The sequence below is a fragment of the Oryzias melastigma genome, linkage group LG19, assembly GCF_002922805.2.
Source record: "Oryzias melastigma strain HK-1 linkage group LG19, ASM292280v2, whole genome shotgun sequence".
NCBI lineage: Eukaryota > Metazoa > Chordata > Actinopteri > Beloniformes > Adrianichthyidae > Oryzias > Oryzias melastigma.
The window spans coordinates 10412097-10425581 of record NC_050530.1 but is presented as its reverse complement, the minus strand read 5'-3'; the positions used below and the strand labels follow the sequence as shown (position 1 = coordinate 10425581).

At 38.0% G+C, this 13485-nt stretch overlaps 1 protein-coding gene across 2 annotated transcripts in view; it reads right to left on the bottom strand.

Moving 5' to 3' along the window:
• The window catches only part of kcnj12a (potassium inwardly rectifying channel subfamily J member 12a), a gene marked incomplete in the record, with an annotated part of 12971 nt that extends 4146 nt beyond the window's left edge, over positions 1-8825 (bottom strand). Inside the window, 3 exon segments of one of the 2 annotated variants that reach the window (XM_024285762.2) lie at positions 1-1783; positions 3513-3646; positions 8021-8825. In XM_024285762.2, the coding sequence (XP_024141530.1) occupies positions 317-1624 (1308 nt within the window). 2 annotated transcript variants of the gene reach the window in all.
• Positions 8826-13485: the final 4660 nt, after the last annotated feature.

The following is a 13485-nucleotide window of genomic DNA, read 5'->3' as shown; positions in this document are numbered from 1 at the left end:
CACACAAACGTAGCTTTTCTAAGAAAGGTATTTACACCTAAAGTTTAAACAAAAGAGGTTGATGAATTAGCTTGAACACTCCTAACTCAAAATGACCATGTGAAAAAAATTCAAGTTTCTATAGAGGAAGAAGGTCTTTCTCTGGCCTTTTCCTTGATTCTAGACATTCCTAAATGTTTTTCAAAGCTGTGCACACCATTTATTCCACGTGTTCGTCATTTAGTGTTTCTCAGTGGTCATCCTATGGCACTTTGCATTGTTCTGCATTTTTACCTCCTGGATAAAGTTATTATACCTAGGTCAGTTTTTTTAGGGGTCATATTTCGGACTCTCTGCGATATGACCTTTGATCCAGTGCCCTGGTTGCCTGTAGGCGTTCCAGCTCGTGTCGGCTGCTCCGGTCTGGACTGAGATTCGCCAGCGGCCTGCTACCGCCACCCATGTCCTCCTCTTCCTCCTCGTCATCCCGATTTAGGAAAGCCAGCTCGTTTTCGTAGCAGAATGTGTTTGAGTTAGGTACTAGGAACTTGTTCTCCACCATGTCCTTGGCACTGCAGCGTGGAGTGGACGGCACCTCGTAGGTTTTATGAAAGTGAGAATAATCCACCTTGTAGACGTTTTTCTCCTCGAACAAGACCGGCTCAAATCTGTGACCCCAGAAGATCTCGGAAGCCAGGTAGGAGCTGCGAGCCTGCGTCGTCATCGCCGTTGCTTCTACCATGCCTTCCAGGATGACGACAATCTCAAAGTCTGCCGTCTCCAAGTCCTGCTTGCTGATCCCAAATAGAGGACTCTCTTCGTCTATCTCATGGAGAATCGTGATGGGGGAAACCAGGAAGATTCGGTCCAATCCTTTGTCAAATCCTACATTAATGTCTATCTGGTCTAGAGGAATGTATTCCCCCTCGTCGGTTATTCGAGGTTTGATGAGCTGTGCTCTGACGTGAGCTTCCACAATGTGGCTCTTGCGAAGATTCCCAACTCTCCACATGAGACACAGTTTTCCGTCCCGCATGGCAATGACGGCATTGTGGCTAAACAAGAGTGTTTGGGCTCGCTTCTTAGGCCTGGCCATTTTAGCCATGATCGCACCGATCATGAAACAGTCAATGATGCAGCCCACTATAGACTGAAAGACCACCATGAAGACAGCCACGGGGCACTCTTCTGTCACACAACGGTAGCCATAACCGATGGTGGACTGCGTTTCAATGGAGAAGAGAAAGGCCGCCACAAATCCGTTGACCTGTAGTACACAGGGAGTGAAGTTATCGTCTCCAGCGGGGTTGTCCAGATCTCCATGAAGCAGCGCAATCACCCAAAAGGCCAGGCCAAAGGCCAGCCATGAGACGACAAAAACAAGGGTGAAGACCACCAGCATCCATCGCCAGCGAATGTCGACACACGTGGTGAAGATGTCAGCCATGTAGCGCTGTGACTTATCATCCATGTTAGCAAACTGCACATTGCACTGGCCATTCTTCTTCACAAAGCGGTTGCGGCACTTGCGGCGTGTGTGGATCTTGCCATTGCCAAAGCCGTTCATGCCATGCATGGTAGTGAGGCGGAGGCCCTCTTCTTCGGATGACACAATGCTGTAGCGATTGATCCTTCCCACGCTCATGCTCCTGACTTGGCCTCCAGCTGCAGAGTCTGAGCAGAAGGGCAGGCCCAGAGTCCTAGTGTGCGATCAAGGCCCCCTCACAGCTTGATCTCCGGCTAGGCAGCTTTTTAGTGAGTCATTTAGGGAGCAGAGACGGAGCTCTGTGCATGAATCCAGCCCCTGTGGAGTGTCAGGAGAGATCATGTGTCAGTGACAGGATGGTCAAATTGTACACAGAACATTATCAGAGATATTGCCAGAAAAGCCTCTTATTCATGAAAGTGTTGTATGTCTGTTTTTACATATCTCTTCCATCTTACAAAAATTGCATACTGTATTTTTACAGTCAAGAATGTTAAGACACATTATCAACGATTGGTATATTTTCAAACTTGTGTCATAAGATGAATTGAAACTTTAAACGAGACAAAATCGTCAGAGATAAGTCCATCAGTCAGTCAGACTTTATTTATTGTGTTCACAGTGACTTTAGGGCTATGTCTGAATTCCCACTCAAATTCCTAGCCACTAAATAAATATAGTGCAGGACTATCTAGTGCACTGGATTTTAAAAGCAATTTGAACACCATGCTCACATTTCTTTTTTTTATGGCAAGTATGATGTCACCGATCTCATGAAGTGAAAATCTGATCAATACGAGCATTTTATGACCTCTATTTATGACTCCACTGTGTTCTGATATGTTGGAACCATTGATAGTTTATTTAAAAATTACAATTAAATACATTTTTTTCCACAAAAATTGTTCAAGCACAATGCATTGTGGTCTATTTTTGCTAATGTAGTGAGCATCGATGCACACTGGTTTATTGCAAAGACTTCTGGGAAATTTCTGGGGGGCGCTCAATTTTGGAAATGTAGATTCGGACAACACTGCAAAATGGCAAACTCACTATATAATGCGTAGTGAAGGAATTTGGACATACTGCAAAACTTGTTTGTGACACGCTACACGTTAGCCACGTCAGAAATGTTAGCTGCATTAGCATATTCGCAATACCTATATTCCTCAACCTTGATTCCAACATGTAAAAATACAAGAAAGTGACTATTGGCGCGTTATTATCAAAACCTGTGCAGCCAGTGCTAAGTTTTTTATGATTATGGTTAATGTTTTCTCAAGCGCGGCTGTGTCAGCAGCTCACCATACAAAAAATTTTATAGAATAAAATAAAAAAAATTTAATGTGAACAAAAACTGACAAAAATTCTGATAAAATGACAATATTTTTATGCTTGCAGTGTTTGGTCACTTTACACTCCAATCTCTTCCAATTCCCTTTTGTCTTTTGATGCTAACTGCATCTCCGTCCACTTGTGTCAAGCAGGGTGTCTTATTCTAAATAGCAAAAAGATTATTTTATTTAAAATTTATGGAACAAAGTGAATATGAGTTTCAGTGCTTCCTGGTTATAGTCCAACGTCCAGTCATTATGCGTTTACTGGATTAACTGTGTCGCAATATTAGTTGGCTTCCGTTTGCTTAAGTTTTTATTACAACATATTAGGAAAGTACTGTGGCGGTTGTGTGTGTGTATTTAAACTCCTCTGGGACTTGTGTTAGTACCACAGATTCATTGAACATGCAATTCCAGATGCTTCATGCAGAGATGGAGAGAGGGCTTTATTTATTTGACCTCATTCTGTACAGTTTGCAGTGTTATTAATCATGCTAAGAAGACGCAGTAAAAATATATACATGCCTCTCTCTCTTGTGCCACATACAAACACAGTGAGGATTTCTTGCTGCTTTAGCACCTTGATTTTTTTTCCCTTTAATTGCAGAATTTTAGGTCACAAAAATGACCAAACAGGGCACATAATAAAGTTTTGGGTTCTGTCAGAATATGTTTAATGTCTTCATTAAAGCAGAATGATATAGCCTAACCAGTGGGCTGCATGCTCAGTCCTGGGGGTCAAAGAGTTTTCCTCACGGGAGCTGGACCGAGGTCCCTTTGGGTGCAGATAGCTCTTATCGCCTGGTCGAATCCACGCTGTGTGTTTGCCTGTCTGATCTGGACCCTGAAGACAAAAAAAAAAAAGGTTCACTCATGTGCGCTCTCAAATCCCATGTGGCCCTCCGTCTGCCACTCACTAACCCCCCCCTCCACTCGCACTCTTTCAGGTGGAAGTTCTCCTGATTTGGGGCTGGATCGGAAACTTGTTTCCCCTCAGGGTCAAACGCGTATCCATATCAAGAAAACATACTGTATTTAAATCGGCTATTTTTATCTTTGCACGAGCTTTCCATGCCAAATGACAATAAAGGACGTCATATCCCAGCGGAGCACAGCTGTTGTTAATGCTAAAAATAGCGATTCCACCTCTTTTCTCAATTTTTAAAGTAGGATGAGAAGCAAACTTATAGTATAGTTAGTAAAACACTGAACTCATATCTTGACTTTAACTCAATTAATACATAGATAAAAATGGCTGCTGGGATCACACAATGACAAAGTTACATAATTGAAATTATTACGTCTTTGCTGGTCACGTTACACTCTATAGGCTCCACCAAAAGAGTCCTAGGACAATGAATTCACATCAGACTGTGGTCATGCAGTGTCAGATGTCTGCTCAAATGAAAGTAAAAACCCTCCCATCATCGTGGTCATTAGATAATTGCTTTAGGCTTTGCAAAAAGATTTTTCTGTTACTTGAGAGTTATCTAATTCCAACTGTGCATTAGAGAGGTCACGCATGTGAACTTAAGTTTTTGACTGTATTTCAGCTGTTTCAAGGATTTCATGCAGCTCCAGAAAATGTTCATTGTATTCCCAGAAAAAAAAAAAAAAAAAACTTATGATGGGATAGTTAAAAAATATTGCATGAAGTTTTTGTAAATCTAAATTAACATTTTTTTATGCTAAAAGGTGAAACCATGTAAGTTTAATGCAGACGTTTGTGGGGAAATCACACACTTAAATCACACACAAATCCACTGTGAGGGACAGACTCACCATTTGGAAAAGTTAGGCGATCCAAGCTGAACATTTAATGAATACATTTTACGTCCACCATTATTTAACTCAGTCATTAAAAAACACCCCAAATCAACGGAAATGGATTAAGACTGATCATGTTAAAGTGTTTCATTCTCCTGAGTGGTTAACAAATTATTGCATTCAATAAATTTAATGTTTTTTCCAAGTAAAATTATGTTTATAGAATATGTTTCTTTAACATTTAAGTGTGATTTCAGTTTTTAAATGCTGAGCAAAACATTTGCATTCTTTATATTAATACTGTCTAAAAGTGGACCAGTGACGAAGTTATTTGATGTTTCATTCTAAGTTAGAATTTTTAAAAAATAATAAATACGACAACTGCAGAGGCCCCCCATGTTATTGTTTGTCTAGGGCCCCCAATATGCTAAATCCGCCACTGTCAATTGTAAAGTGTGATTAATGTGGCAACTATGAATAGGGAAAAGCACAAAAAAAGAGCATTGCTTCCAGACTTTTTTTGTAATCTATTTTGAATTAAGAGCAGCAACTGCTTAAAAACCTACTCTAATGAAAAAAAAAAAAATCATGGTTATCGTGTTTTTCACATGTTCTTGTTGCCATTTTCTCAAGATGGACATATAAATAGAAAAGCTTAAAATTGCACTTATTCAAATTGGAATCGGGAGCAGACCAAAAAAAGTGTAGGTGTGACGTGGAAGCTACAACTGGCGGCCATAAGCTTTCTGCTTCGCTCTATTGAAATGGATCCACTTGTAGACGACCAGATCCATGTACGACTTCCTCATCTGAGATGGCCTTTGGCTCAAAACTGTATGAGTAGAAAGCTCCAATATTTGTTGCAGGAATGAAGGGCTGTAAGCTAGAGGGAGAACGAGTAAACATATGGATGATGGAAAGGGGGGGCGGGCTTACTCAACAACCCCATCCATAACTCAGAGGTACATTTTTAATAAACTTTTGCCGCTCTGCAGAAAATTTGTTCTCGAAAACGACTCATTTTTTTTTTTATTTTGGCTAAAGATACATAGAATCATAATTAAAAACTTCTGGGAGTGCTGTTACAACAGATCAAAAGAGGATTGGAGTGGATGTTTAATTTGTGTAGCATGAAAATGATAATGATGGATAAGAAACATCTAAAAAAATGGGATAATGCTGAGTACAGTAAATTTAATTTATTGTGAAGTAGCTTTTAACCATTGTAAAAGTGAAGTTGGAAAACTAGATAAACAACAGCTTTTTCTTTCAGAAATACTGGAAACTGAAAGATACAAAAGAGACTGCACAGAATAAATGTGAGTGAGTCAAAACAAATGAGAGTTTTTGTAGTTGATGACTATAAATTAGACTTGTGGACGGGACACTGGCAGACTGAGGGTAGAATCCACTGATTGAGAAGGAAAAAGAAATTTTGCATTTCTTCTGAGGAGACTATAAGGAAGTTTGCTTATCTTTAGTTTTTCAGGAAGGTTTGGGGAGAATCTCTCAAAGGGAAGATCTAACTGTTGGCACTAGGGACTTGTCTGAGAGGATGAAGGTCAGATGGGACTTAGTCTGAAGCAAAGGAACAGAAAATCGGTTTGCACCGTGGACTGGTACTGAAGTGTACAAACACAGGTGGAAAAAGACGAATTTTAGCTCACACAAGGAGTAGACGGAGAAACAGGAGGGACAAAAAGTGTCAAGGAAGGCTACATCCTGGACAAACGTGACAATTTTCCTGTGTTTTCAAGTATAAACTCTTCAATAATTCACTCTCTAAAGCTAAAATATTACATTTACAAGATGAATATAAGGGTAATTAATTTAAGGAATAGAACAATTGGGAACCTTAACTGAGAAAAGCAGTTAAATGACAAATAAAAGCATGAAAAGTCTGAAAACTTTTAGCAAAAGTTGCTATAAAAGACCACAAATATGGCCTGTAAGATTTTTAATTTTTTTTTTATCTAACTGACCTAACTCTAATCCTGACGTTGAACTCTTGTTCCCAATTCTTATAACAACTACAGGTAAATGTCTCTATTCATCTGGCCTTATGCAACCTGCTGTTGAGTTGTGAGGGGCCGCTGAAGGCAAGAGAACGAGTTCAGCACTGATTAAAGAGAACAGAAGAAGTAATCGGGTGTGCACGGTAAAGGAAAGGATTGTGAGGAACAGCGAGGTCTTGAGGGGAATCACTCCAAGCTTGTCAGAGACAGAGCTGCCGAGGAATGATGATCCCAGCCCACCTCCCGAGGTCATTGTGAAGAAATAACTGAGGCTCAGGTGTCACTGTATGTTCCTGCAGCTCACCACATGGATCTCACCTGGTCTCGAGTGACCTACATGTATATTTCTGCAGAGACTAACACCACTTAGGACTAAAGGCACGCCGTCCTATTTTGCAAAACACTTTGCTGTCGCGCTAAGTGTAATGCAGTAATTGGTGCTTGACATTTCACAGGCTGTAAGTGGCACACAAAAAAAGTCGGATTTGAATCCAGACAATGTCCAACCGTGGAGGTTGTTCGGATCCATATGTAGGCCATCTTCTGTGGGAAAAAGCTATTTCAGGCTGTTCCACTGTTAATCCAAACTGATAAAACTTTAAATAACAGACATTTTTGCTTATTTCTACGGTGGATTTATAAGTTTATAGGTGTCAAAAGCTGTTATCCTAACACATATAACCTGTTTGGCCTACCTGAAGCCTTTCTTGGCATTTCTTTTGGTAAAATAACGTATTGTGAGAAGCAATTAAAATATGTTTTCCATCAATCACTGCTGCATTGTGTTATTTTTGTGTGTTTTTTTAAATTTGTTGGTTTCTATATTTTTACACACTACACTTCTCGTTTTGCACCTGCACAGCCTTTTGCTTTTATTAGTTATTTGTCGAAACTTAATTGGAATCATGGCAAATATTTGCTTGCACTGACTTGATTTATGAATCTGGTGATTACATTTGTTGAGACAAGGTGGATTTTCAAAAGTAAAGCTTTATTTTATAACTCTAATGCTAATTTTGCTAGAAGAATTACTATTTTTTAAAACAACTTTACCTCACATTTTACTGTTAAATATTATGACTTAACCAACATCAATTTGAGATCAAAAACGTTAAGAATTGTGCATTAAAATAAGAAAACACTTGTAGAAATGGCAGCATACTATCCTCTGATTTTTCACATTTATTACACCTCAGCATCATCGGTTCATTTTTTACCAAGCCTTCAGTCCCTGATTTCTCTGTTCAAATGATTTATGAATGTCTAATATTAGATGAGTGCACTATTTCACCATAATGAGAGTGACTATGCTCTTCAGAGACTACTTGACAGTCCACATAATCCTCAGCTGGCCATTTCCTAAAAGTACAGAATGTCACTGACTATCTGACTGCCGTGCTACAGGTTTAAAATAAAGTTTTCTGTCCTCCGCTTACCTTCACCGGTCGTGATCCAGCCTGGACAGCTCTACGTCGGCGTCTTCTGTGTCCTTTTGTTAACCAAACTGAGACATTTTTTTTTTTGTCTTGGTCACTACAGCTACTCCTCGAGTCCAGAAGGAACCCTCTTCATCATCTTCAGATCAAAGCACAGTCCTCTGAATTTCTTCATTCTTGCCAGATCTCAGGAGATTTTCTTTTTTTTTTTTTGGTCAAGCGGTTCTGATCCAGAGAAATCCCATCAGAACCAAAGTGCCGTGCTGCCAAGCTTGCAAACAGGTGTGGAGCTTTTATAATTAGAGCTTTCCCAGCAAAGGCTTAAGTATCTCCATGTTTTCTGGCTGTTTCTTCAGTTCTCGCGTTCAAGCTTTTATTTTCCAACAACTTTGTCCTTTGCATTAAAAAAAAGCTGCCTCTGAACAGCTCTCTCTATCAATCTTTTGCAATCTGATCTAGCAGGACTGCTGTTCTCCCCTCTCCTCCCTCTCTCTCTCTCCCTGCTTCATGTGGTGTCACAGAAGCTGCCATTTGCAGCCTCCCTCCCCATCTCTTTTCTCCTCCTCTCCTTTATTCCTCTCCATATCTTGCCGTCTCGCTCTCCCTCCCACATCACGGCACTACCAGTTGACAACAACTTGATGAAGAGACACATCATTCAGGGAACACAAGCAGGCCATCAGAACGCCATCATTTTCAATCAGGAGTTGATGGAGGCGGCATTATGAGGAGAGGAGGCTTTGGAAACAATCGCGAGGATTTTGCGTCATGAAGCTCGTGTGATGAAAAGGTTTCCTCTTCGTCCACATGTTGATTTATAAACAGTTTTACTGCAATGGTCACTTTGTAGTATTTGCATAGAGAAAGATGACTGCAGTAGTACCAAGAGGATTAAATAAAGTATCTGCTTTCTTTATCATACAACAAAATATACAAGTCAATACTTTATGCTAGTTGAAAATTACACAAACCAACTTTTTTTAGTTGTATCACAAAGATCTTCCAGATTCTCTGCACAATAAACCAAAAATTGCACTCCAGTTAGCATATTCAGCACCTATTTGTTGTTTATAACACTTTTTTGCAAAAGCGATTCGGCAGCGAGACAGAAGTAAACAAAAGTCTGGTGGGTGATAATTATAAGGTTTCCTTTTCTAATTAACAATTTGGATCAGAGACAAAAGAAAAAGTCTGGATCCAACTACTAACAGAATTCAGCCTGTGTTTCACCAAGTAATTACTACACAGGTATTCTGTGAAAAATGTGATATACTTAAAGTACTTTTTACAGAGTAACTGATTAGTTAAGTTACTGAAGGAATTGTAATTAAAACATTTTACTCATTCCCTCATTTAAAAAGTAATTCACTACTAGTTGCTTTACTTTTCTATTAACAACTCTGTGGCCTTAGAACAGGGGTCCCAAACTTTTTCTAGCCACATAACTGTTTTCTTCTCTGATGTGGGGCCGGGTCGGTTTGTAGTCTAACAGAAAAAGTGTTACAATCACAGCCTGAACATAAAGATTTATGGTTTTCCAGAAAGCCACACATAGCAAAATTTTACATCATTCATTTCTGTAATCTTCCAAGAAAAAAATAACACTAAAACATTTTAATAACTGGACATTTAACATTACCTGCAATAGATTAATAGCTTAAATTCATAGCTGAAAACACTGAAGCTGATAGCCAGCTGAAATATTAGCAACGTGCCAAATTAGCAGAAAAAGCTAAAAAAAAATCTGAATTAGCCAAAACAGCTAGCATAAAGCTAAAATATTAACTTACTTTGTAGTGTATAACCCCCACACTGTATGTACAAATATTGCAATTATTTTGAGCTAAGATGTCAGAAAACATAAATAACCATTTTTAAAAAGTACTCTATGATCATTTTGTAACTATTTAGTAATTCTTTTATAATTTGGGGGGTAGGGCCTGTAAAAGATAAACTAAAAGATATGAGGTTCATCTAGACCTAGGAACAGCTTTTCTAGCTTGTTACAGATAATGTTTACAACAAAAATATGAGTTCGATGGTAACATTTTCTCGAAGTTGCTGTATTTTTACAATTTTTAGACAGATCTCTGAAGTTAAAGAAGAAGAAACATTAAGCTACAGCCATTTTTATTTGTTGCAGCATCATTTTACATTCTCTATTATGATGTAATTACTCTTAGTAATGAAAAAAAAAACATTTTCTCTATGTAACCCATCATCTCTCAAGTTTTCCACCTCTTGGTTCACAGTTTCAACCATTTTTGTACAAAAACGTATGTTATTTATATAAAAAATACTACTAAATACAGGGCAAAATGCGGAGTGCATTCTAAAGTGTTAACATATCTACACAGCACAGCTTCATTACGTTGATTTAATAAACAACACATCGTGTTGCTGACTTACAGTATATATAGTAGATGATACACCTACTTCTATTGCCAACAGGCACTTGCACATGTTTATGTGTTAAAGTAAAAGTCTATAGTTCAAACCTATTATCTGTTGAAAGAAATACATTTGATATGATAAATTACAACAATTTTACTTAATTATGTATTTTACCAAGTAAAGGAACAAACTCATTATAATGTGTTTTAGTAGGAAATTTTTGATAATTATTTTACTATCGTATCTTGTGTTACTAATATATTTTTATGCATGAAATCACTTTTCACGCCCCTATATTCTCCCGTCAGATGAGGGTCATTTGACACATTTCCTTTGACATCTTTGCTGTTTTGAAATAAACCACTATTCCTTTTTTAACAAAAGGATTTAATCGTACAAGTTTATGCTCAAAATGTGTCAGTTAACTCTTGTAAACCTTGTAAATTTGCTTTAAAATTCCTATATCTGTTTAGTTTAAGCTACCCAGTCATTTTAGCAAAGGGTGAGTATTTTTTCCTGAAGGAAAAAAACAATTGGATTGACTGTGATTAATAGTTCGTTTCCCTGTAAAGCTTAAATATTCCAGTACCGCCCCTCGAGTTATTTCTGGGAGCAGACTTTTTCAGTCACTGCCACCATAAGCATTTTACTGTTACACTTGACAGCTTCCAATGTGACATTATCCCCAGATCTGAGTGCCTGCTTCTCTTTTTCACATCTTTGCAAAGAATCAGCCATCAGTGAAGCACAAAAAGAGATGACAATTAGTTAGGGAGGGGGCCGAAGGAGTGAGAAGTTTCTAAATACAGCCAGACTGGCTCAGTCCCAGTTTTACACCAGTGATTCATCAGAGCAGGAACCCTCTCTTCTTTCCCTTTAATGCTGTTTTTTCCTGCAGCCTCTGATTTCAAAGGGTGATTTGCTGTATAGCCTGTGTGTGATCATCACCAGCCTATTGTATTTGGTGGAGAACGTCAACTAATGGCGCCCAAAAGCGTCTTTTTTTATTTTTTTTTCAGGAGTCCTTCGGTCTGAGCCAGCAACAGGTACTCTGCTGATTCCCACACAATGTAGGGCTTCAGTGCCGTGATGGAGAACATTAGATCACAAGGTTCACACATGCAGACTGGGAACCTTGTTATGTAACTTCACTATTATCACAGGTGGCTGCTCAGAGGTCCTTTGCACGTCTGTATGGGAGGCGTTTTAGCGGGATTTATTCCTGCTTCCATAGCTACAGGTTTAGCACACTTTTTCTATTTTTAGAACCAAATTGCTGTAAATAAAGCAAAATGAGAGATAAGAAACGGCAGTGGTTCTTCTTTACGCTAAGTTATTGGCACTCTGGGACATGTTCATATGGAGGGCCAGAGGGAGATGGCACACATTTTAGGATAGCACACTAAACCGGTCCTCCATGTGTTATCTCAGATATATTTCAGCTTAAGGATTGTATTTGCAAGTTTCTTGATTCTTGTTAATCAGAAAAATAATATGCAACTAAAAAAATTTAATTTAAATTTTAAAAGCACTTCTAAAAAAAATGAAAATGTGAAGAATAATCCAGTGTTGACACACAACATGTTTGGTATTTGAAAAGGTTTCAATGTACAAACGATCATTTTCATGAAAGTAATAAATTTTAAAGCAACACTGCAAAAACTGGTAAAATAAAACTTATCTTAAGACGAAAATCACTAAAAAGTAATAAATTATCTGCCACTGCAGACAAGAAATCCAGAAATGAGGAGTTCCACACAAGCATTCAAAAAGAAAAAAAACTAAATACGCTATTTTTTTTAGATAGAATTCCTTCAAATTAAATGTTTTACAGCCCAATAATAATCTTTTTTTTTTTTACTAGTTTTAGAAAAATATTTTATATATTTCAAGTTTATATGGAACTAAATGAAGTTGATTTTGATTACAGGGACAAAAAATTAGTGCAATAGGTGGAAATTGCTTATTTTAGAACAACATATGAACAAAATGAGAATACCTTCTTAGAACAAGTTGATCCATCTCAATAAATCCTTATAAAATCTAAAACTAGCACTGAATTCTTGGAACATACCTCTGGTTACCTCTGGTTCCAACAAAATGAAGTCAATTCAGTCTCCATTTTTCCACAATATCCATGTTGCCATGTTGGAACCAGATGATTTTAGTAAGCAGTGATAGTCCAAGTCTGTCTAAGTTGGACTTTCTATGGCAACCGCTCTTGATAATCAGGAGTGAGCTTGTTGGAAAGCCACACCCCTTCCATTGACAGCGGGCTAAGGGAGAATCTGTCAATCAAGCATTTCAAATGTTTGAGGTGAAACCAGACCTGCTTTTACTGAGGCATGTGATTGAATAACTTGCAATAAAGAAAATATATTATTTAAAAAAAATGGTTTTGCAAGAATTTTTAAAAAGAGGAATCAGAGCAAGAATGGTTATTCTGACGACTGAGTAATAATAACGGTTAATTTCTCTATAGAAGTCTATGGGATTTTCTCTTTCGTGAACCGACGGGTACTTCCTGTTTGGACGTGGAGGGGGAGGAGTTACTGTGTCCAATTCTCATATACTGTCAAACGTTTCAGCAAACTTTTTCAAATCAGCTTCAAACCGGAAGTGCAAGTGTTGCCTCTGGAATGCAATAGTTTTTTTTATTCTGTTTTTTTTCTTTCTATGTAAATAGCAACAGTTGGATTTTAAGTAAATATTCTTTAAATTTCTTTCATAAAGGCATTACCTCAGGGCAGACACTACACATGAGTTCCTCTGACTTATCACTGCTGACAGCTCAATCTCTCTCCATCATAATCAAGAAGCAACATCTCATAGGATCTGATTCAGAAGCAAGTCTGAGTGCTTGAAATCAGGTGGAACAGTGTGTACACTTTATTCTAATTAAATGTGGCATTTCAAAACTTCATCTGAAAACTGTAAATGAATGTTACCAGTCAATGTTATTCCCCTATAATAATATATATTTTTAACTGTGAGGAGTTTGGCAAAAATGATCAACTTTATCACAAATCTTCCTATTTTTTCTAATATTTTCCCCAAACACTGGGGTTTGA